The sequence below is a fragment of the Hippoglossus stenolepis genome, chromosome 11 (assembly GCF_022539355.2).
Source record: "Hippoglossus stenolepis isolate QCI-W04-F060 chromosome 11, HSTE1.2, whole genome shotgun sequence".
Lineage (NCBI taxonomy): Eukaryota > Metazoa > Chordata > Actinopteri > Pleuronectiformes > Pleuronectidae > Hippoglossus > Hippoglossus stenolepis.
The window spans coordinates 11,847,941-11,873,143 of record NC_061493.1 but is presented as its reverse complement, the minus strand read 5'-3'; the positions used below and the strand labels follow the sequence as shown (position 1 = coordinate 11,873,143).

The 25,203-nt window shown below is 42.2% G+C and overlaps 2 protein-coding genes across 2 annotated transcripts in view; one reads left to right on the top strand and one right to left on the bottom strand.

The window, feature by feature from the left end:
* Positions 1 to 655: 655 nt before the first annotated feature.
* Positions 656 to 5,023, top strand: tm6sf2a (transmembrane 6 superfamily member 2a). Its single transcript, XM_035169179.2, has 10 exons — positions 656 to 989; positions 1,888 to 1,991; positions 2,078 to 2,175; positions 2,393 to 2,496; positions 2,587 to 2,669; positions 2,758 to 2,882; positions 3,607 to 3,708; positions 3,799 to 3,891; positions 3,971 to 4,090; positions 4,201 to 5,023. The coding sequence occupies exons 1-10, from the start codon at positions 898 to 900 to the stop codon at positions 4,408 to 4,410; spliced, it is 1,131 nt and encodes a 376-aa protein (XP_035025070.1). The 5' UTR covers positions 656 to 897; the 3' UTR covers positions 4,411 to 5,023.
* Positions 5,024 to 6,334: 1,311 nt separating this feature from the next.
* The window catches only part of LOC118117205 (neurocan core protein-like), a 42,515-nt gene continuing 23,646 nt past the window's right edge, over positions 6,335 to 25,203 (bottom strand). Inside the window, exons 11-20 of the mRNA XM_035169257.2 lie at positions 25,011 to 25,173; positions 20,768 to 21,916; positions 17,073 to 17,189; positions 13,429 to 13,542; positions 11,319 to 11,370; positions 11,001 to 11,107; positions 10,560 to 10,642; positions 9,404 to 9,548; positions 8,448 to 8,630; positions 6,335 to 7,589 (exon numbers count right to left, since the gene is read on the bottom strand). Coding sequence (XP_035025148.2) covers positions 7,471 to 7,589; positions 8,448 to 8,630; positions 9,404 to 9,548; positions 10,560 to 10,642; positions 11,001 to 11,107; positions 11,319 to 11,370; positions 13,429 to 13,542; positions 17,073 to 17,189; positions 20,768 to 21,916; positions 25,011 to 25,173 — 2,232 coding nt within the window. The 3' untranslated portion in view covers positions 6,335 to 7,470. The remainder of the gene's footprint in view (positions 7,590 to 8,447; positions 8,631 to 9,403; positions 9,549 to 10,559; positions 10,643 to 11,000; positions 11,108 to 11,318; positions 11,371 to 13,428; positions 13,543 to 17,072; positions 17,190 to 20,767; positions 21,917 to 25,010; positions 25,174 to 25,203) is intronic.

The window sequence follows — 25,203 nt, the reverse complement described above, 5'->3', positions numbered from 1 at the left end:
CCATAAGAGGCAGTTGCATAATGCTGATGATCTGCAGTAAATAGAGTAACGTGATCCAATGTTATGCAAAGACACCGCATAAAGAAATGTAACAATAATGATCAGATTTAATCAAACACCCTGACAACAATAAAACAATATAATCTTTGTTCTGAACTTTATGTTCCATCTCGCATATAATCCAGAATTTAATCAAGCATGGAGACATTAGACTTAGCTGTTCTTAATCTTATACCAACACGGACAGATGGCTCCTCCAGTGAACCCCAGGGGCCACAGGGGCCTACAAAACACTTCAACCTGTGCAATATGACACCGATTTTTTTTTTTTTTAACTATTTCCTTTGCCTACTTATCTCATGTTCCTAGAATCCTAAAAAAGATAGAATGCAAAAGCAGAGGAGGACAAGTTGAGGACAAGAGTGGAGGAAAGCTGCCACCAGCAGGCGGCAGTGTGTACTAGCTGCACTGTCAACGTATATGAATCAAATGGTTTGTCAGCAACATGTGGAACAACATCTCATTAAGTTCAAAAGCAACATCAGCCAACAGATCAAATCAAGATATCAAAATAAAGAATGCAGAGCCAAATGCGTAACTTACGCATGACGCACGACCCAACACGTTTCCATGCGTTTCCTTTAAATTTCCACCTGGTGGTCGTGACTCTTGGGTTGAACTTTGAGACCTGCAGACAACGCTGGAGCGAGCCAGTGCGTTGTTTCTTCACAGATCAAAAGCCAACGACTGACGCACCTTTTATAATTGTCTCCTTGCCTCTGCAAGCAGTGGAGAGGACACTGGCTCCTAACATGCCTCGTTCTGGTTCTACCGCCTGTCACCGCGTTTAACTGGGAATATTTCTCTCTGGACATTTCAAACGATACGCTTGGAACAATGAGGCCGCCGGTGGAAGTCTCCGTGTTTCTCATCTCTCTCTTGGCTCCTGGAGTTTTATACACATTGAACAACGTCCTTGCCCTCCAGGAGTAAGTGTGTGCGTGCGTGCGTGTGCGTGTGCGTGCGTGTGTATGTGTGTGCGGCCTTGCACAAGAGAGCTGCTGATAGTTACAGGCTTGAGAACAGGCCCATTACCATCGATATAGAGGGTTGTTAACATTGAGAAGATATTCACACATTCAAAAATAATGATAAACGAATCTTTGTTTCAACACAACACAGGGAAGACAGACAACGTCCTATCAAACCTAATCCTCCAAAGCGTGTTGATCCAACCTCGTTTAAAGTTACTGGTGAAAACCTGGACTCAAAACAAGATTCTAACAAGAAAATAAAAGTAAGAAACGATTAGTTTAAGAAAATAGAGTCAAATGTTAAAACCAGTTGACTATAGTAAATTTATAAAGTTGAATTTAAGATTATAAAATTATAATATGACCCAAATTCACTCATTGTCTGTGCCAAGATCAGTGCAATAGAGTTCCACTGAAAAGTAAAAGAATTCAAACTTTCCGATTCTTAATTTGTTCATACAAAATTATTTTGTTACATTCAGTGTTAGATATCGTGTCTAAAAGGAAATAATAGAGTTAATTAAATGGTTTCCAGGATTAAAGATCTTCATTGTTCTAAATTACTCCTCACCTTTTCCTGATGGAAGTATGAATGTGAATGATAAATTGTACATTCTAGTAAAATCAGGGACTGGAACCAAAGATTATTGTCATTGAATAGTCTACTAATTATTTTCCTGATTAGTTTAATGAAAACGTCGGTTCCATAGAAGAATGGTCTGTGATAACTTTAAGAAGCACAAGGTGATTTATTTAACAGGATGTGAAAAAGACTGCCTAATAGACTAAAGACGAGAAATGCAAGCAAAGCCCACCGAGGAGGAGTCCACCGCTTGTGTTTTTTCCCCCTCAGACCTCTACCTATCCTGGGCGTGGGACTGGTCGTCCTGGGATCTGTTCTTCTTCTCGTCCTCCTCACTGTGCGACACAAGACCAACGTGGACCCTTTATTCTACGGTACAGTTAGATACACACACATTTAAACTTGTATCTGTGGTCCGAGTGTGGAAGCAGCAGTGTGAATGTTTGTTGTGTTTCTGCAGTGTTCGCAGAGTTTTCCTTCTCCTGCATGGTGGGCCTGACGAACGCTTTAGAGCAAGATGGGTTCATCTCTGGCTTCATGGGCTTCTATCTGAAGATGGTGAGAGAACTTCCAAATGGGTCATTCTGTGTCACATCATCACACACACATCTTAATGACATTTTTCAAGCTTATCTGGTCACAAGAGAATCCTATGGAACTTAAATTGAATCAACATGCCAAATTTAAAACACTACTTCCTAACGATGGTTTCTTTTCCACGTGTTTATGTGTCAAAAGTAAAAGTATTTACCACGATGTGCTTCGGTCTCTTCAGGGTGAGCCTCATCTGAGTACCGCCTATGCTGTGATGATGTCTTACTGGGAAGGCGTCTTTCACTTTGTCCTCTTCCTCTTCATCATCCACCGCATGTTTAAAGGGTAAGCTGTCCCATCACCAGCGTCTGTGATTATCTTCTGCATGTTTACAGACGCACGTTGATGAAGTTTGTTGTTTTCCTGTCTGTGCAGGAAGTCCTACCGAAGCCTGGGCCTGCTGTGGGCGGGCTCCTCCATCGGCCACCAAATTGTTCTCATCCCAGGAGTGGTCGTCGGTGAGAGCTGCTTAAATAAACGCCGTCTTTCTCTGAACGGTAGAGTGTTGTTTGAGAGCATTTCTATTGATGGTGTTCCTGTGTGCAGGTAAATACGGGTCTAACATTCGTCCAGCCTTTTGGAGGAACGTCCCCTTCTTCGTGGTGCCTTTCTGGGCTGCGTCCGTGCTCTTCAGGAGACACAGAGAGATGCCAGTTGTCACAGCAGACAAGGTGAATTTCAAATAGTGAGACATGTACAATATTCTGAATATCTGAGAGGAGTGTCTTCAAACCGTTTTCCTTTAGAGATTCATTTAATTGAACTTCTATCAAAGTAAAAACTATCTAACTAAAATCTCATGATTATATTTAATCTTCAGATAAGGACACATAATTTGTCTTTTAATTTGTTGGCTGATGTCCTCCCTGAATCAGTGTGTGGAAGAACACGAAGCACCATCTAAATGATGAAAACATCGCCCTTGAGAGCGATTTGAGGCTTGATGAAATAATAATAGATGCCTTTTCTATCATCATACATTATATATCATCATATTGCACACATATATTTCATTATCACTGACGGTGACCTGTTATTGATAATAATATAAATTCAATAAGTTGTTGTATTGACCTTTATTTGTTTATCTACACACACATTTGAAAAGGATTCTTCAAATTAAGATGCAGAAGATCTGTCTTATATTTAACGATGGACTTTATTATGAAAGATGATATGAACAGTAAATATAAGGTAACGCACTTTCTTAGTTTGCAAACGTTCCTGGAAATTATAATAAATAGTTACTATAATTTAAATAATGAGTAAATATAAATGAAAACAGGTTAAACTTAAAGCAAATCTGCCATCTCAATTTATGACACTTTTAATCACTATAAAAATAATGAGATGGAGTGTACCCACATTAACTGAGAATGCTCCTGTGTTGACTAGGTTGCAGAGGAGCAGAAGAAAAGTCTACTGACCAGGCCGGTCGACCTGCTTCTGTCACTTCTCTTAATGGGAGCCATGCTCTTCTCAGTTTTCCGAGGCTTTGTGAGTAAAACCACATGTTTCTTTTCAGTGTCTCTGCCTCTTATCGCACTCTTTGAGATATTAGCTAACATGTTTCTGTCTCTGTTCCAGGTGGTGCTGGACTGTCCTCTGGACACCTGTTTCACATACATCTATCAGTACGAGCCCTACCTCAAAGACCCAGTCGGCTTCCCCAGGGTTACGGTCAGTCTGAATACAGAATTAATGAAACCAAATATATTGTACATCCTCGATAACTGATTCTTGTGCACAATTCTTTCAGATGCTGGTGTATTTATTCTACGCTCTGCCCCTGCTGACTGTCTTCATCTACGGTCTGAAAACACCAGGGTGTAGCTGGATGTTAGACTGGACCATCTTCTTTGCTGGAGCCATGGCTCAGGTAACTGGTAATTATGTGTTTGCAGTTCTTCATATTCCTAGTAAAAGCAAATTACAACATATAGAGTCTAACGTTGGCTTCTTCCTGCTTCTCTGGCTTCCTCCCTCCAGACCCAGTGGTGCCATATCGGTGCATCTCTGCACTCCCGCACTCCCTTCACGTACCGAGTCCCTGCAGACAAATGGTGGCCTGTTATCACCCTCAACGTGCTGCTTGCTGCGGTGCCGGCTCTGCTGGCCCTGCGCTGCCACTCCAGCCCCACCTTTTTTATGAAACCTGTCCCCAAGGGACAGACCAACACCGAGAAGAAGAAAAACTAAACCTCACTCCAGCCACGGACTGTCGAGGAATACGTCACGCTATGACAAGGCTAATGTTTTCTGGGACTCTCTGTTGTGCACAAACTGCTTAAAACACCCAATTTTTCAACCTTAAAACCCAGGGAAAGTCTACAACCATCCGTCACCTGGCGCAGCACTCCCTGCTCGGACTATTGGACCCCTGATAAGAAAGCAGTTGATGAAGTAGAGGGCTGTGATCATCTCGCACAGCTTTCAGGTGACTCATGCAGATACAGAGATGGTATCTTTCCAAACTGAGTCTCTTAACCTAAATATATAGGACAGCAACAAACCACTGGAGTGTGAAAGTCTTATTATATAGTTTCTATGCAGGAATCCACAACAAAACTCCAAAGCTTTAAGTTTGTTTTGTACTGGGTCAGTGAAAAACCAAAACTAAAGAGTTTAGTAACTTGATAAAATTCAATGAAGGATTGAAAGCCTGAATAAGTTGAGTTTGTGATAAGAGAGATGGTATCAGAGGTTGACAGATACTGTGCAATGTCTGGATCTACATGTTGTCACTGCACTGATCAAGTTGTGATCAACTGATAATTATGTCTATAAAATGTCAATAAACGATGAAGCATCACAGTTTTCTACAGCCTCAACAGTAAACCTTAAGGTTTTTATTGATATAGAAATAAGAGAACCCGAAATCAGAAATTACTGTTTTTGATTAATGATTTATTATTGGCTCTGTTCAACTCATCAATTGATTAACCAATAATTCTAGTTAACTCAGTATCTCATGGTTCACTTTATTTTGTACAATGAAAACAAATGCTGCCGTGTCTGAGCTAATAAAGCAAAAATCTGCTTTTCTACACCAGCTGAGCATTTTGGTGGTTTAATAAGACGTTTCCTCAGAGGGTCAATATTGTCCCCTCCGTCGGATGATGCCATTGTGCCCTATGTGCTCTGAGCTGCTGCTGTTGTCAAACTGATAAGCAGTGAACCTGGGTCAAGGTGAATTGTGACACACGACAGCAACACAAATGATCACGCGACACACTGATCAGCAGTGCGGCTACAAACAGTTTTAGTCTTTAAGAGTTTCATCCACTGGGGGAACTTTGACATGACAGAAACATTCTAAACACAACAGCACTTTCACTTAAAAAACTAATGGACTGAAGGACCTGTTCCCTCCAGTGAAACAAACAACCCAGGTCCAGCCTTGCTAGCAGCTCCATGTGAGCCTTTAAGCTAAATGATCAAATCCGCATGCTAATGCTCACATCGGGTATTTACCATGTTCATGATGTCAGTTTAATATGTCAGCATGCTAACATTGAATTATTAAGGAAAATGTTAATGCCATTAATTTGTAAGTATTTTTGATATAGTTAAGTGTTGGATGGAACTTTGAACTGAGGGGGGAGCTGGTTCATACCAGTTCATACTGTTCATACTGAGGGGAAACTTCATGGTGGTTCATCTTATATTTGACATTACAGTCAAAACCACAAGAGTCAACCTCAGGTGCCAATGGAGGAAAGGTGTTTTCATATCGGGTCCTAAGGACACAACCTCTGGGTAGCATGACTGTCTAGGTACAAATTGACATTGCAATGGTTAGATAAACATTAAGATGTTTCACTTGATAAATGTAAACTCTAATTTGTTGGTGCAATGGGAAAAGTCAATTGATAATCTAAGATATCGGAATTCATCCTCATAGGAAGACAAGTATCAATGTAAAGTTTCATGGCAGTCATTAGATAAATATGAATAGGTTTCACTTGATCAGTGAAAGTGCAATGGGAAAAGTCAATGGATAAGCCAAGATATTGGGATTCATCCTCAGGGGATCAAGAGCGTCAATGCAAAATCGGTGGTTGTTGCGACATTTACAATATAGAAATAAATAAGTGAGTTAATTAAAGAATAAACAGAAATGTAAATTTTTATCACTTTATTAAGAATGAAATACAACAGCAGGACAAAAAGTCATAAGAACACCAAAAAAGTGGATGACCGATCAAATATCAAAAGGACCAAAGACAAAAAAATTGTGACATTCTATCCATCATGTAAATATAGCCGTGCAAAGATCGAAAGTATTTAGCGATTCAGATACAATCAAGTGGTTATCTCGAGGGTGTACGGTATAATCCCATCTAAACTAACTATGTCAATGGGATATATGCTTTAGTTTAGAGTGCTTATGGAGAGAGGGGGGTCTATTTGATTGGACAAGGTCCAGCTATTGATTAAGGATCAGCCAATGACATAACACCACAATATTTACAGTACAGAGATTAGAGGCAATCAAATGATTAACTTTGTAACTAATTGATTGTTGGACTTATATAGAAAAAAATGATGTTACGTTGGCTTTTTGAAATATAAGTTAAAAAGGGAAAGTATATCACTTGTAAATGATTCATAATAAATAGCAACATACACAAACATAGTAAATATCAGGAAAAAAGCATGTCAGTAGATTAAGACAGACCAGCTATTCAGTAACTCTATGGGAGAAAAAAGTAACAGCTACAGTACACACACAAAAACCTCAGGGTTACCAGGGGCTGAACGCTGTCTTGCATCAATTACATCTGTGCTTTGTAAACAGAAAACTAGGATGAGAGTAATTTTTCATGTGGGACAAGCAAACTTTTAGAAAAGAAAACCTGACTCAGCACTTCTCTACGCCTCTCTTCTACATGCACACGCTCACACATGCTCACACACTGCTGTCGGCCCGACAGACCCAGAGAGGTGCAGGATTTACTGTCAGGGGGGGGACGGAGGGCGGGTGTTAATACGAGTTAGTGTAGGAGTTAGTGTTCGCATGGACCTTGGTTAAAGGAAGCAGCGTGAAAACAATAAGAGGCATCAAAAACACCCAAACTCAGTGACAGGGTTATGGAGATCAACTTTATGTTACAGTAAGAAAACCTTATTCATCAGCTAAACGGAGAGAGCATGGTCAGAAGCACGAAAGGAAAACAGGAGGGATGTCAACTACTGTCTTTTCTTTATGGGCCATGGTTAGCACCTAGGCGTAGCAGACATGTCGTGTTATTTGGTTCAGTAGGAGCTGTTTGCGTCCTCTCTGGCCTTGTGTCCGTCTCCGCCGTGTCTCCTGTGGCTGCGGCGCTCGCGGTGCTGATTGTGGTGGTGGCGTCTGTACCGGTGTGAACGGCGGGCTGAAGGTAGAATGGAAACAAAGGTGTAGCTTGTTATATGTTGTACGAGATGTTATATGCTGCACTATAGCAGATACACAACACAATTTATTGTGTAAGATTATTGAATTTAATTAATCCCATTCATATTTAGTGATAATGAAGACACAGTTTTCCAAACAGACCTCAAACATAGTTTTTTCTGTAGTGCAAGTACTTCATGGCATCAATTCCACATGATGTTGGAAACAATCCTTTAAAATTCTGCTCCATGCAGACATGATTTCAAGCTAGCAATCAAGTCAGGTGGTGGATGAGGATGAGGGGGCATTTAAGTACATTGTTAAGTTAGTGACAGAACATTTGCTTTGTAGCATGGTGTATTATTAAATTGGAAACCGCCTTGAGAAGATTGTACAATGTGGCCTGCACATGGTCTGCTTCAATCCTCAGACAGACTGTGGTATTAAAATGATGATTAATTGGTATTAATGAGCCCAATGTGTGGGAGAAAACATTCCCATACCATTAAACCATTACCAGCACACACAAGGCAGATGGGTTCATTGATTCCTGCCATTGATGCCAATTTCTACCCCTACCATCTGCAGCCTCAGCAGATTTATCAGGCCAGGCTAAGTTTCCAGGTCTTAAACTGTCCAGTTTTCATGAACCTGTGTCCACTGCAGCCTCACGTTTTCTGTTCTCGGCTGACAGGGCTGGAACCCAACATGACCCTCTGCTTCAAGGTTCTATGTTATTCAATGCTTTTGTGCTCCCCACATTAGTATAGAGAGGTTCTCTGAGTTACCAGAGCCTTTGCAGCCAGTCTCCTCTGACCTCTCTCAGGCGGCCTGCGGGTTGAAAACAGACACTCACACTTTGTGCAGATGATCCTGGGTCTCTCCCAGCTCCCGTCGGCCCGGCAGCGAGTGGTCGGGATGTGACGCTGGTAGAAGCCTTCAGAGCACTGGTAGCGCACCACCGAATGGATGTCATAGTGTGACCTCCGGCGACCTATCAAATGGGCGTTCTCCACTGTGGGCGGGGTCCCACACAACACTGAAAATAATTGAATTAAATCATAAATCATGCAGATAGAAGTTGATACATGTACATGTTTTCAGTCCATGATTTAATTTACGATAATAGTCTACACTTTCACTTCATGCATCTGTTGTGTAAAAATACTGACATTAGGGCACTGTCCATATTTGCAGGTGTAGAAAGCATAGTATTACAGTGTGTTTTGCCTGTAGATGGCAGCATTGTTTCTGTATCTGCAATTTGAGCTGAGCGGTGGTGGGTCCAGGGGGAGGTACCGGGTCTCCGCGGTCCACAGGGAACACAGCCAAGCCACAGAGCCATGAGACCACAGCCAGACTAACAAACACTCCCCAACCACTTAATCCTTCCTTTTCTAACCCCTCCTGGACGTCCACTGTGTCTGCCTGTCTATAGCTCTCCTTGCATCCTGTAAGATCTCTCTGCATCTTCACATTCAGGCTGGCTGGGTCGGGTCTCAGGGTGAAGGTGAGTACGAGGAAAACTTGGTGGAACCGAACAGAGGAATTTCAGATTGTATTGACAATATCCGTAACGACAGTTCTGCTGCCTGGTCAAAGTGTGAGTGAGACCATGAAGAGTTGAGATTAAATCTCAATTTTCACAAAAGTTACTGAATTCTGAGCAACTCCTGAAGCTTTGTGAGAACCAATCATTTCTACATGTCGTTGTGTATGTGCACGTTTATTTAAATTATGCTAAAAGTACTAGTTAGTTTGTTGAGCGCTATCCACTGTTTGGTTACATTCGGTTCAGCAGTGTTGCAGTACCTGTGCCTTTCTTGCAGATGTAGGGCAGGTTGTAGTTGCAGGGCACGTCGTTCCACTTGCCATCCTCATGGGCAATGGTCACCACACAGTCCTCGCCACCTGCAAAGAAGTTATCCGGCTGGCTCTCCCTCCAGTTCTCATAAACCTGCACAAGAGCAACACAGTTCAGCTGAGACTGGGGCTCGGGTCGAATTTTTCTGTCCGAATCCATCCTAGAGAGAAAACTATCCGAGCACAACAAGCATTCTGTATTCATAAGCAGATAGCTGTTAATAGAGATCAGCCAAAATGTCCTCTGGACCAAAAGCACCTACAAATAGCCACTGTTTGTGTTTTGTGTGGAGAAACATTCAACTCATAGATAAAAAAAATGTGTGAGTGTAAACGGTAAACAGCGATCTGAAGTCTTGATTCGCACATCCGCTGTCTACATCCAAAGAGGAGGCTAGTTCGTCATCAGATGATAGCTGAGGCTCAGAGATCGTCCTGTCCCTGACACACATGGTTACTGCTTGTTTTACCCAAGTACAGACTGTGCTGTGTAAAAAACCAACCAAGCAATTGTGACCGACCTAACCCGAACCTGAAGGCTGATCATGAACCTGAAGGAATTCCAAGATTTTTGTCCCAACGGGTCCCGACAGGCTTTAGCTCAGCTGCATTAGTTTTCCTTTCTCAGTACTCTCTGGAAGTCTCTCAACTTTTTCGTTTTCTCTAAAGGCAAAGATGAATGCTTTCATTTTCCAATTAATTCCATGTGTAAGATTAAAAATTTGATTTAGCATATAAATGGAAACGTTTAATCTTTTAAGGTCCTAAAGACTTGTTTTTAAATGTGTTTGTTATTGTCAACAATGTAGTCCTTCATGAATACAAATGTTTTAACAGTTGTGTCTTGTTCATAAGAGATTTCTGTATTTACTATAAGTAAATCTTTATCAGAGCTCTTCTTCCTTTGAGATCTGATCAAACTGCTCCGACACAGAACTGATAATGCACATTATTTGAGTTTCAGGGCGTTGAATCCTTATTCAATAAAAACCGAGTGCATCTTCTTCAGGATTTTAGCTTTTGATTTGTGCTCATTTTATCACCGATCTTATCAACTAGACAGTTTTTTCTGATGTGAAATTTTCAGGTCCTTTCAAACTCTCACCAGATCGTTTCCATCAGTCCACTGAAAGTCCTCCTCCACTGTGCGGTCGTTCAGTCCGATCCAGGCATTGTCATGACCCAGGCCTGTAGAGAACCAGTACAGGATCAATCTTTGACTTATTACACTGTAAGAAATCTGACACCCACACTGATATATCTATGTGATTAACACTCCTTTGTTCTATATGTTCTTTTCATCATTTTATTTGTTAATTCCTTTCTTTTCTCTGTCCTCAACTCTGCGTGCGTCATAATATAAATGAACAAATCAGGACAATTACGAAGATTAGTATTTCTATGGTGTTGTTCGGTTGTATATTTTTGGTTGGAGTGAATTTACATGTCGTTGTTGAAGTTGTACTTTTTTTGTTTTGTGAACATTTGCGTGAGTGTCTTCCACATAAGTTCTGGTCGAACCACAACAACAGAAACACACACCCACCATTGATAAACTCCTGCTCTGTGGTGGAGATGACACTGCTGAGGTGGGCACTGTGCTCTCTGCAGTCTTTCTCTGCGTCCTCCCACGTGTGCCTGTGGGTGAAGTACCTGTGGAACAAGGCCGTGAAAGTGGATGTGAAAATGCATATTTCATACATTATGCAGCACGCCCAAGTGTAAATGGCACAGAGTGCTGCAGTAAGTATGTCACGGATAACTCAAGGGTATGAAGAAGTAATGCAGATAAACGAGGCCCCTGTGGTTGCAGGTAAATATATTGTGGCTCCATTCATTTTCCCGGTGCAGCCATCATTCCTACCTGTAGCAGTGGCCGTGGAACTTCCACCAACCGTGCTCGCAGCCTTCTATGTCTGGGAAGATGAAGAGAAAAGAGAAGGGGAAATGAGAGGAGCTAAAATTACTCCTCGAAGGGCACGTGAAAGCACAGTTAAGTGCAGGAACATGGGGAAAGATAAAACAGTCTGTCTAAGGTGGGAGGAGAGAGGAAGCAGAAGAACCATTTACTCTTTTTAACCAAGCGTTCTATCTCACTCACGACTTAAATATATGACTCTGGCATCTTGAGAGGCTAAATACACGAACTGTAATTATACTGGATTGTTTTCAATTCGCTGCACACGTGGCCCTCTCTCTGCACTATTAGTATTCATTAATAACACCGAGGCCCACGGTTTCATTTATAACTACTAAGGTTAGATATTCATTAATCCTCATTACTACTGCAGCGCACACATACAACCACACACACACACACACACACACACAGAGAGAGAGAGAGAGAGAGAGAGAGAGAGAGAGAGAGAGAGAGAGAGAGAGAGAGAGGTGGATGTGGCTATAGCCAGGGAGCTGATGTATCTGAGTGTGTGTTGGTTTGAATGTGGTATGGGGGTTGATTAGTGCCACAAACCACTTAGACATACTGTGCCGTCCAAAAATCTAATTCCACTTTCTTACATTCATATAAATCTTTCCTCTGTATCGATTGTTTACCTTGGTATGGATCCTCACATTCGAGCACCTAAATCAATCTATTTGACACTCAGCCAGTTAATTGCTCGTTTTACTTGTTTTCAGTGGCTTGTTTCTCTGACTTCCCATCCATGGCTCTGTTCTTTTCTACTTATTTGCTTATTCTTAAAAGCTCAATTATTAACACACATTGTATCTTGGCAGCTGTCTGCAAGAAAGAGATAAGCATTTTTCCCAAAATATTGAGCTACTGCTTTAATATTATGTTAAAACTGACTTGGTTTCTTTGACTTTGTCTCTATTCAATTTTGTTGTTTTATTCCTGCTTGTTTTTATATGTTTACCTCCACCAGGGAGGCTGTGTTTTCATTCCCATTACTCAGTCTGTCTTTCTGTCTGTCTGTCAGCAGGATTACTGAAAAATGACTGAACCCATTTCCATTCAATTTTGTGAAGGGATGGAGCATGACCCAAGGAAGATCCCATAAAATTGTGGACTGAATTCTTTTTCACAGCCTTGTCGGAGATATGGCCCACTAGTGCATTCTGCCTCTCTTCCATTGCCCTCATTTTAACTATCTTCTCCATATGACACCCATTTTAATCCTGTTTTTCAAAGCCCCATATAAATAATGTTTATTTGTCTGCCTTATTTAGATGAATATCGACATATACCTTGGTAACAGCTATTCTCTCTGGGTTCTTTGACCATTACTACTACTTACGGCAAAGCCCCACAGGACACCTTTAATCTTAAACCGGCACATAACACAGCTACTGCAATTATCTCAACCCATAAAACAATATTGCTAAAACAGCAAACACAATAAAAATGAGTATTTGATGGGTAACAACTATCAAATAATTCTGCGGCCAAGTATGTGGGGATGCTGACAGAAAAAATGTGCAAATATTAACTGGCGTGGAAAAATTTGAGTACACACAGAAGAGTCAGTCAGAATCCATCACAGTGTGACACACAGTGTATCTGTGTCTCACAGAGCCGCATGGCTGCACACTGATCAGGATTATTTCCACCAGCACCTTTCACTGCTGCTATCAGATGGCTGCGAATCTTAATAAGCTCACCACTGTGGCTGCACACACACACGCACGCACGCACGCACGCACGCACGCACGCACGCACGCCGCATGCAGCACACGCACACACACACACACACACACACACACACACACACACACACACACACACACACCACGATGCACTGAATTTGTTGGTGCAACACAGTCCAATAACATGATGCATAATAATAAATCCCCTAACATGGCTTGGAGTCATCTGTTCGGTATCTGTGTGTAAATGTGTGTGTGTGTGTGTGTGTGTGTGTGTGTGTGTGTGTGTGTGTGTGTGTGTGTGTGTGTGTGTGTGTGTGTGTGTGTGTGTGGTGTGTGTGTGTGTGCCGTTTCCTCCCTCTCACCTTTCTCACACGTGTCTCCCCCGTAGCTGGGCAGGCAAAGGCAGAGGAATGAATCAATCTTGTCAATGCAAGTGCCTCCATTTTCACATGGCTCCGACTGACAGTCATCAACATCTGTAGAGAGAGGAAAGCAGTAAGAGCTGATGGGTCGTAGATGTCGTTAGGGTTCAAATAAAGGACGTTTTCTGCTGAGGAGATGTTTTTCATAAAGATGGTTTGGGCGTTTAGGTTCTTACAAGAGGAGCTGGTCCTTGTTTAAACAGTGAAATGTGAGCATGTCGGCGCGTACAGTGCTGTAATTCAAACAGGGTGTGATAAGAATGCAGATAACCCAAATCCCCCTTTACATTCCTCATTGGTCCTCATGCTCTCACAGAGGACGACACTATAAACACCTTTCAAGTGTTAACACAGGCTTCACTACCCATTCACAGAGCTTATGGTCGTCTTGATGTAGGTCCAATCTCTTCTTTTGTCTCTTGTTCATCGTGTCCCTCCACAAAAGGCTGCACGAGGGAGAAAGACCAGTCTGCACATCAAATCATTTTTCCTTTTAAGCTGTTATAGTGTAGACATAATTTTGGTGGACAAGTGAGCAGATAGGCTGGACCTGGTCCTGGCTCAGGTCCCCAGCCTGGCAGACTTCCACCTCGCTGTAGGGGAAACAGATACCAGCTTCCAGGCTGCTCCTCTGCAGCTATCTGTGCTCTCTAACCTCTCTGTGGATGGCAAAAGGAACATTTCTCTCCATGGATCAATAAAGCATCACTTTATCATTGAAAATGGAGGGTAGGTAATCTCTTTTCTCCACTGTGGGCTTTTTTGGACCCAGAATAAAAGACTGTACCCCAGGACTGCAGAAATCTATTAAAACTCACAGCGAGAGCGCAGAAAGAAAACTACTCCCAAGTTTAAACTTTCTTCAGAGTATTTCCTCAGATCTAAATGGTTTCTTAGATTCAAGCACAGAGCTGAACAGTGGAAAAGGTCAGCGGCTGTAAAGATCTGCGGTAAATGTGTCAGACAGATCAAACAAGAATGACCTTTAGCCTCGGACAAGACTTTCATATTTCAGACTGTCCTCACACGCTGAGGCTTCTATCATGGGATTAAGTATGATTGTTGTTCAATCATTTTAGAGGAGACGTATTAATGCTTTTTTTAGACTTTCTCTTTCTGCAAAATTAAAGTCTGGCCCAACCATCTGGTCTGGCATGCCCCCTAACCCCTGCAGCTACATCCATACTAAACGCATCAACTCTGCTTCTGAAATGCCAAGCGTTGCCAATATTCTGGAGTTTATTAAACGGAGAAGTTTTGGAAACGCTTCTGGCCCCATTTTAGTTTGAAAACTCCGGGGGTTGCCTTTTAGTGTGGATGTGCAAAAACTGAGATGTTTGGATACAATGATGTAGACACTGATTGGTTCTTTTTGGTCACGAGGTAGCCTTAGCTGATTGGTCGTTAGAACGCAACATGGATAATCTATAAGCGTTGCTGACCCTGTTGTCTTTGCAAACAGCTGTTGTGCAAATTCTGCATTTTACAATGATACAAATGTTACAGTGATGACGCTGAATCAGAGGATAATGTGCCTCCGTTAAAGTACAGTTTTCTCAGCTTTAATCTATAGTTTATTCTGTGACATCAAACAGTTTTAGGCTTGACTTTAATCTGACAACAGAGTCTGTTTATCTGTTTATGAAGATGGCAGCTCTGTTAAGATAGATGGAGAAAAAACGAGGTCGACAGAGATTGAACCACAGATTTGTAATAATGTGTTTTCTTGCAAGATTTTCTTTAATCTCTCAGAGTTGGAATCAATCAAACAGGGTTTCTTGTCTGTAAGATCAAATATCAGTTTAAGAACATAAGTAGCATACAAGTTTTCAAATGACAGTTTTCTTATACCGAAAAAGAAAAAATTGTCACTGGTTTAAATCAGTTAAAACCACCATGTGTAGGAACGACACTATGGCAGAAAACATAACGTAAGATTAGATCTATATTAAAGTTACTAAAATGTTACACATTTTAATATGTTGATGATTGGATGAACAATAGTACCAAACTCAGAATGTCATTGATCAGAGGTCAAATTAAAAACGGGAAAAGTGACAATCAGACATTCATGTTTTTAGTCTTTAGGTTTTCTACAAGGTGATTTTTTATTATATTATTATTATATATTTGTTTATATTATTAGCACTGGTGAGAGTAGCTCCCCGGGAACATGTAGTGACTCAGACCTGTAAAAAATATACACAAAATGGTCGGAATAATACAAAAACGTAACTTTTTACAATTAAAAATTGTATAAGTATGAAACTGACTAATGAGTGACCTTGAATGACCTTGAGAGATGCTAAATCCCAGTAAAAGACACATCACCTTCTCTCCCACCCCATTAAAATCAGCTCTTTGTTGTTCGATATGTAAAAAGAATCCCTTTGTGCCTCTCATCCAATATTCAGTGGGGAAGCTGCTCCTCAGAGAGGTAATACTGCAAATTCTGCAAATCCATGACAAAGCCGTACAGCATACCCCTGCATCAGCTGCTGGCTGTCCATCTGTCCGTCTGTCTGTGACACTGAACAAACCTCGGTAAGTATCAAGGCGTTCACAGCCCAAATTGGCCTGTGAATACAGATAAGCGTGCTGCTGCATGTGAATCATTTATTCATAAAGTGATCACTTCCTTGAGGAATCGCTGCCTAATGAGCTGAGCATGTGTTACGGAGCAAATTAGGACCCTCATGGCAGATTTACACCTCGGTGTCAAACTGTCTCACCACTGCCGAGGTAGTTCTGCCGTGTGCTGAGGGATTACAGCGACTCACAAGCACCTCTTCTAAAACCTGAATACCTGCATGGGTTCATCGCATCAATGCAAACATCCTCTAAATCAAACATTACCACTTATTTCCCAAACTGCCAGCAACGATCTGATGAAACTAGAGATATTTTCAAGAAAGATATTTCATACAGTCTTTATACAGTAGGAAAAATATTGATCTTTCTCAAGGTTTCCCCAAGTTCAAATTAAAACATTATAAAGACGTCTTAATATCACAGAGACTTAAAGAATTTAATACCTCTTTCATGGTCAAAACTAAGTATACAAACCAGATGGTGTGATTTGAGGAATCCATTTATCTACAATTTCTTCAGCTTTGAGAAGACCCTCCGTGTACTTTTCTGCATTGCATTGTGGGAGAACATAAGCGAGGATTTAAAGACCTTCAGGTATATTTGCTGGTGACATGAAATCAAATCGAAATTCAGACTGTGATGTGTAGGTTTGACTCACAGAATCCATTCGCACATGAAACCAGCCTCTTTGCGACATGACACATCTTGGAATTTTGTGATTAAAAGAACTTTGCCAGGGAAAAAGCTGCCACATCCTGACCTTGAGGGACCGTGACCATCATCCCCTGACAGTTTGAATCTAACCTTTGACCCTCAGCCTCGGTTCATCCTCCTCTCTCACCGTGACGCACAGCTCGACCTTTGACCCGCCAATAGGGCGTTAAAGAGCCCCTGCGTCAGTACGCACACACTTACTGACACGGAGCTGGCTTCATTATGCCAGCGAGTGTGTGTTTGTTTTTTTTCGTGTGGGATGTTTGAGCATAACTCACCAATTTCACAGTTCTCCCCAGTGAATCCTTGTGGGCAGTAGCAGCTGTAGCCCGTTCCCTGAGGAAGGCACTTCCCTCCGTGCAGACACGGGTTTGTCACGCAGGGCTCCACCTCAGCTAAAAGAGACAGACGGATGGGAGTGGAGAAGGAATTTAGGGATTCAGAATAAGTGAGTTAATTAAATACTGTAAAACGTTTTTTCCTGTTTTTGAATGTGATTCATTTTGGCATCGTGTATTTAAGCTCCGGGGCTGAATAAAGCTTAAAATATTCCTTTCCATGTGGATCCTCTAAAAGTTGGGCGGCTTGAACACAATTACCCTCATGTCCGCGTGGGTTCTGGATAAAAATAAAATCAATGTATGACTCAGAAAATAAAAATACAAACATGCTACCCTAATTTTCTGTAATTGCAGCTCAGCTAAAACCAGCGGCTACAACACAACGCATATCCATTTCACACTCTGTCTCTTTTCAAAGGGATCAGAAGCCAGGGAGCCTCAACCTCGCCATCCACTCACAGCCACAGTTGTCATGGTTACCATATGGAAAGCGAGCCCTGGCTCACTCCACCGAGCGTAGTGGGCAGCGTGAGAACTTCAGACATTAGCCACCCTCAAAAGAAAGGAGCAGACCCCCCGCTGAGCGCCTTGGCCCCGCCATTCACCCCCAAAATGTCTTCATGTGTGTGGTCTCCTTCCACAATTACAAATTTCCATATCAATTGACACGCCACCACATGTTTCTCCCCTGAGCCGCTCATTATAGCAACTTAAGGTCTTTGAAAACCAACACTCGTTCATCCTGGCCGCAAAGGCTCGGCTGTGGGACCCTTTGTTCTGCCAGATCCTTCTCTGACACTGAGGACTGTTGAGGAGGAGGTGCTGTGTGAAGTTCACATTGTGTGTGTGTGCAGGTTTGTGTGTTTTTCCTTAACACTGTGAAAATCAATACCCTGGTTATGATTAGCCCCGAGGCCGATCCAGTCCAATAATTAACCAGAAGCAGACATCTTAAGCTCAGATCATCTGATCTATCATCACGTCAGATTGGACAAAATAAATGTTGGGGGACAAAAAAATCAGGTTGAGTGTTTTTCGAGTTTTCAATCACAAGGACCCAGTGCAGAGCAAGATTTCTCAACAGCCTCAACTTTATAGATTTATGGTAAATTTTGCTTAATAAACATCTCTGATGATTCAAAGTCAGGTGCTAAAACCAGCCACGCATTTCATTTAATGCACAGCGGTCTCGCCCTATGTGCACTTGCGCCCTGTGCATCAGCGAAGGTCAATGGCACGCCTTGACAAATATAAAGTGTTATGACAAGCAGATTTACTACAGTATGTGTGTGTGTGTGTGTGTGTGTGTGTGTGTGTGTGTGTGTGTGTGTGTGTGTGTGTGTGTGTGTGTGTGTGCGTCTGCATGTGTGAAAGATAAACCTTGTGTGCCTGGCCATTCATTAGAGCGAGTGGTGCAGAAAAATCAATAGTTGGTGGAAGGAACTGACAGGAGCGGACTGTCCCTCGCTCTGCACAGCGGCTGCTACAAACAACAGCAACAATAAGCTGGCAACAGCAAAATCCGACTAATAAGTTTACAGAGATAAGACCGTTAGAGATTAATTCTTTTGCTGCAGCGATGCCGGGGATACCTCAAAGTATTTAATCTACACATCACACACGGCCTTCGCTGCAAGTAATCACAGCTGCAGACACAGTGGAAAGGCGGTTTACTGTGGAAATATGATTTCGGATAAGCACTTTAAATCTCACAAGTCACGGTTGGCATTTCTGCGAAGGCGCGGGAGCACGGAGAGGGAAACAAAGAAGCTTGCTTGCGATTTAAATGTTACAGAAAGATGGAAAATCAGTTTAAAAAGATCAAACAATGGAAAGAAACTCAGTGTGTCTCTGTGCATCAAGTGTGAAGCCGTGTGTGTCTGTGTGTGTGTGTGTGTGTGTGTGTGTGTGTTGTGTGTGTGTGTGTGTGTGTGTGTGTGTGTGTGCTCCAGTTTGAGAACAATGCGCTCCGCAGCTGAAGGTCCTCGAATCCAACCTGAGGCCCCTCTATCTCTCCTCTCTCATTGATTGAGCGGACTGATTAAGTGCTCTGTGATCCAGTCAGGAGAGCAAATACCGACCACCACCGTGAAACCCAACCACAGGGGAGCTGAGCCCGTGTACATGAGAGTGAGAGAGATGTAAGCTGAAAGCCGTTACTCTGCTCCAATCTCCTGCCAGCGTGTCCACCCCCCCCCTCGTTTTCCAGCAAAGATATCTGTGTGTTTGTGTGTTTACGGGCCTCTGCCTGCACCACTCCAGGGTCTCTCCGTCAATCAATCAGCTCTCACACTGTACACCGGCAGTCCAGATTGACCTCGTCTTCTTGTCGATACAGTTTACAGCTGTTTTCTATCCGCAAGACTCGGAACACCTCAGCCATGCCTGCTCCAGACATGAGCTGCAGAATAAATCACCTCGTGTGATAGCATGATGTCCGTGGGGCATCCACACGCTGGGTGATAGGATTTTTTCCCCCCCTGTATGCACTGTCATTATCGAGCGAGAAATAAACCAATGGGCCGGCCCCTCGGATGTACAGCACAGGGCTGCAGACTTAATCAGCAGATTGTATACGGTGACAAGGATGTGATCTCTGCTTCTGGCAGGAATAAATGGTGGGTACATAGCCAGGGAATGAACACTGAATCTTACAATAAATAAGCCAGTGCTGAGCTCAGTGGAAGGATTAATGAAGAAAACTGTATGAAAGGATAATTCTGTTCTTTTACAACCAGGAACATTCCTGTAACAGAAAATGAGTAAGTAAGTAATTCCTGAGGTTTAGGAATCAAAGGTTTTGCTGCAACAAAAAGCAGGAAGAGAACAACAAGCAGACACAGAGCTAAACAGTGCTGGGAAGATGTATCAATTACACCCTAAAATTACATGTGAAAAAAAGCACAGTGTTGCCTTGCTAATTATGTGACGGAAAGCATATCTAGTTTTATCGCTTGCTACATTTCATTGTTCTGTTGAGTTCACATTATCTGATTGACATTCATTTCCAGCTTTAAGCTCTTGAAGATACAGTGATCTCATGTATATCTTGCAAAAGAGCCAATCAAAACACCCAGAATGGTCAAAGTTGTCATGTTGACATTTCAGGTGTATCAATTGATTCACAACATCAACTCATCTGTTGACTAACACACAATAAAACATTCCACCTTAAAATTTGTCAGCCACTATTGAGTGGCACAGTGAATTTGATTATTTTCTACCCTTTTAACTTAAGATTAAAAGGCAGAAAAACAAGCTTTCATTCATCATCCAGTCTCCTGGCCGTGTCTTTATTTGTGATGCATTTGCAGAAGAAACACAACACAAAATGAAAGCTTTAGGTTATCTCGCTATGTTATCATAATCTAGCCTAATTATTTTTTTTTTTAAACACAAACTACTGGTTAATGGCATGCTAATTAGAACGTTAAGTGGTCAGTTATAGTTGACCGATTAACTTGCTACCATAGGAACAGTGGAATATCTGAACCATATAATTTGGAGCGAAGGATCAGAATTATCCGCTATCAAATCAAAATAATGCTCATAATACTACAATCTATGACTAATTCAAACACATGCAGATACGTAGATACACTAGAATGTACAAACAGACAAACATAGCTTACTTGCTGGGCCCAGAGTAACGGTGCTGACGTTCGCTCCTCTGCTGCTCTCCTCCTCCATGTTGCCAGGTAACAGGGCCCCTGAGCCCACGGCGTGAGACCAAGCGGGCTCTTCCTCATCCGGGGGCCCTGACAGTAACGGGGGATAATCCACAGAGCTGTTCTGACCTGCTGTCTTCACTGGGACCCAGTGAAGCGGCGTCAGGGGGTTAGAGGAGCCGTCCTGGTTTTCGAGGTGAGGAGACGGTGATGGGTCTCCTGATCCGACCATTTGAGACAGGGTATGGGAGGAGACTGATGATGGTGAGGGTGAGAGGGATGCGGTTTGGGAAGTCAGTGAAGGTGAGAAAGTGGATGAAGAAGAGGAGGAAGAGGAAGAGGAAGGGGAAGGAGATGGTGACGATGGTTGAGAAGAGGACATGAACACTGTGGCTGATGGGGATGGTGAGTCTGAGGGGGATGAGGACAGTGTTTGATGTTGGTCAGGGGAGATCGATGGTGTTCCTGCTGGTAAACTGGACGGTGATTTTGATGTAGAGAAGTCGGTGCTCTCCGACCCAGTTGTGGTCGTCCCAGTGATCTCCAGAGGACTGGTGGTGGCAGTGGCAGTCGTGGTGGTGGAAGCGGTGGACTGTCCTTTCCTGTGACCCCTCTCCCTGGATCTTTCTCTGGACCTTTCTCTCGGTTTAGACGTTCCAACCGGTCGTCGTGACACTTGTATCTCCCCCTTTGCCTCTGCTCCGGTGATTTCTCCACTCCCCTCATCTTCTCCTTTCCCTTTCTCCTCTCCTCTCTCCTTCTCTTCTCCTCTACTCCTGTCCTCGCCTCGGTTCTTCTTTCCCCTCCCTCTGCCGCCCCTACCGCTCGCTCTGGAGGTCACCGTCTCCTCCCTCTTGCCACCCGGCTGGGTCGTGGTCTCTGATTCAACGCGGACCCAGGTATCCCCGCTGGATGAGGTGATTTCAGGTGCAGAGCTCGAGGCGGTGGATGTGTGGGTCTCTGGATTCTCCTGGGTCTTGGTGCTATCTGTAGTGATAGGAATACCGGAGGCGGGCAAGGTAGATGCCAGACGAGTGGGTGAGTCTACGCTGGCTGGTGCGCTGCTCTCCTTGGAGGGGCTGCTGAACCATGAACTTCCCCAAGAAAACAAACCTGCAGAGGGCACAAAATAAACAAAAAGAAAACCAGGAGTGAAGCCAGAGGTGTTCGTTTTTGCCGACAAGTGCAGAAGACGAAAACAACAGTGATGAACCAAGTAAAAATAATCTTGTGGATTCTGTCTGTCTCGTCAAGGGAGACAAAACATTTCAAAGCTGTCTGCTCTTCGTCAGCTGTTTTTCCTCTGTCACTACACTCAGGCTGTCTACACTTCAATATTATCAACGCTAGCAGGCAAAGCTCTGAGGACACTGAAAACAAACATTTCAATAAAGGTCAGAATAGAGCCGAGCATTTCCCATGTTATAACATTTTTTTAAAACCACTAGATTTAACCAGAGAACACTGCCTGCAGGGGTTGCATAAGATACCGAAAAACATTAGACTTACAAAGACAGAAAGATTTAACCGTCAACACTTACTGCAAGTGTGAGCTTTCAGAAAAACGTGTGTAATGTAATTACCAGTTTATGATGTGAACATGTTATTCACGTCAACATACAAGTTGTTATTAAGAAAAGAACAGATAGTATTTTTTTCCTGCCACATGACCTACTTTGGAATAATACAACTGTCTTAATGTGTGCATTGTCATAAACACTTGTAGTTTCTGACCATCATCCCATGGACCTTTACCAGTAGCGTATATAAGCAACGTGGGCACGCGAGAGAGCAGCATGCTTTCAAAAAAATTTTTTTTACGGAGAGTATATAAAAAGCACATATGGAATATATGATTGCTGTATATTCACATTAAGTGTCACATATAAATAATGCATGAACCTACATTCAAATAGCATCTATAGCCCAGGGCGCTGTTCAAGCTAGAACCACCACATGCCTGCTCGCACTATCAGTGTATAGAGACCACAAATTAGCTAGAGTACATATACCACACTCCACAGTTGTGTTGTACATGGCCCCTGTTAAATACACTAATAAACTAAACACAACAACTGACCTCTGAGCTGCAAAGTCATTACACTAAAAGCTGCAAAATTAAATAACATGGCAATATATGGCAAGAGCACAAAATAACACTGTCTGAAGCTAATTAACAAACTGCTGATGAAATTTAAAGACTCTCCTGTGTCATTATCACATTTAAAAGAGCTACTTTCAATTACGATGAATAAGTACAAATGCAACAAAAAAAACATCTGGGTGAAGCTTTAAATCCCCTCTAGACACACCTGCACGTACACACACCACGCACACACGCACATGTCTGAACAAAATGAAAAATGCATGCTATAAACTTTCAGCAGGGTCTCTTAGTCTCATTCCTCACCATTCTCTTCATCTCACACACACTACCTCCCTGTTAAACACACACACACACACACACACACACAGCCTGAAACGCGGGACCTCCACGCTCTCACAAATTGCCTCAAAATTGAATCAACAACTCTGTAACACAGTTTCAACAAACACTGAACAGCAACGTCTGCCATTTGAAAACCACTTTCTTCTTCCGCCAGCACATAAAAACATTTAAACTCAGAAGGCCCCTGAGGAATGGGGAGGAGAAATGCAGGTTGATGAGTCTTCCTAGTGTTTATGTTGGAAGGAAACCTGATGATTTCAACACACAATGCCTGTGCTCCAGGGTTAATAATGGGCATCAAGCTAAAGAGACATGATTCGTCTGCTTATGCACTCATGTGGGAAGACTCAAATCAACACAATCACAGGCACAGAAATACTTCTGTTTGTGCATGCTCTGTGTGGGCGATTTTGAAGATACAAAAATGCCGCACCATTAAAACAAATCTCTTGAAAACAGTCTTTGTTTTGACATTAAAGTGATTCTTAACCACTTGCTGATGAGGGTTTGAATTTGTTAGAAACAGAAAACTCTTCTCTGATAAGGAAAATGGAATCTAACCAAACATATTCTGGTGACAGCTGAGACAAGAGCTGGTTGAACTGTCAAAATGCTAAGTAGAGAATTGTCGGTGCCTCCTTTACTGTCTCTCCGTTTGATTTTTCCGCCTCCACCAAATTTGATTTATTAATTATAGAAATAACACCACATGTCATCTGAGTCATATGAAGATTATTCTTGATGTTTGTTTCTCCCTCTCTAGTGTCATTGCTTTTAATTATCAAAATAACATGTCCTTGTCCACTGGTGGGCTTGAGGATGACTGGTTTTATGGGATTATTAGTTTATTTAAAGGTTTTATTTCATCCCTGATATTTCTTCCCCGTGTTTCCTACAGTAAACTGTCCTTTGTTTTCGTGACACTTGGCAGAAAGTCTTTGATCCAGTTGTGTAAGACACACTTTTGAGCAATTAAAAAGCGTCTCAAGAAGTTTGGAGTGCATGTAGGGAAGTGTAATTCCCTGGAAGTAACAACTAAGAGGTAGACACCAGGGTCTTTTTTTATTTTTATTTCAAAGGTCCCACTAATTACCTTGGAAATCGATGCCCAGAATCTGGAAACAAGTTTACACTCCCAGAAGGAATGGAAATGTGTCCCTATATCAGAAAAGCTCTTGATGCATATAGAGGGGAAAGGGAATGATTTATTTTGTGCAGGGTAACCAGGCTGATACGTCTGCGAGGAGTATAACCACCTTCATCTTCTATAGGTTCAGCACCTAAATCTTTTTCCTATTTATGATAAATGTTTGCCAACTCATACAGTAACTGAGCAATTAAAATATTTTCCATTTTGGGGTTAAATCCCTCTAAATCACTACAGGGAGGCGACCAGAAAGAGGTAATCTGAGGAAATATAAAACACCTTATTTGCAGATATCCAAAGATATTACAAATAAGAAAAAGATGTACATTCTGAGCTATGGGGGTCTTAATAAAATAATCTAATTTTTCTTAGCTAATTTGAGTTGCCAAGATATGTCCTTATCTATGACAGAAGGGATTACATTTGACTCGGTTCTAAAGTGAGCAAGGCTTGAAAGTAAGAAATAAGCTTAGAATACACACATACAAATATAATGTTATTAAGCCTCATGAATTTAAGTCAAACGCTATAAAGCTCTTTGTCATCAGGGGTCAAAACCTGGTTAGTAGGCCATTCAGTTCAGTGATTAGAAATAGTAATGATCCACACACCTGGAGATGCCGTACTGGAAGGCTTAGATTCTTGATCTTCCTTTTTTGTAGTTGTCTCCTCGTCACCTTCCTTCCCGTTTGGTGCTTGGGTCCCGTTCTCGTTTCCAGTTCCCACCAAGTAGTTCCAAGGCTTCCACATGGACTTGGCAATCTTTGAGATCACCTGAATTAATGAGCAGATGGACAGAAACTT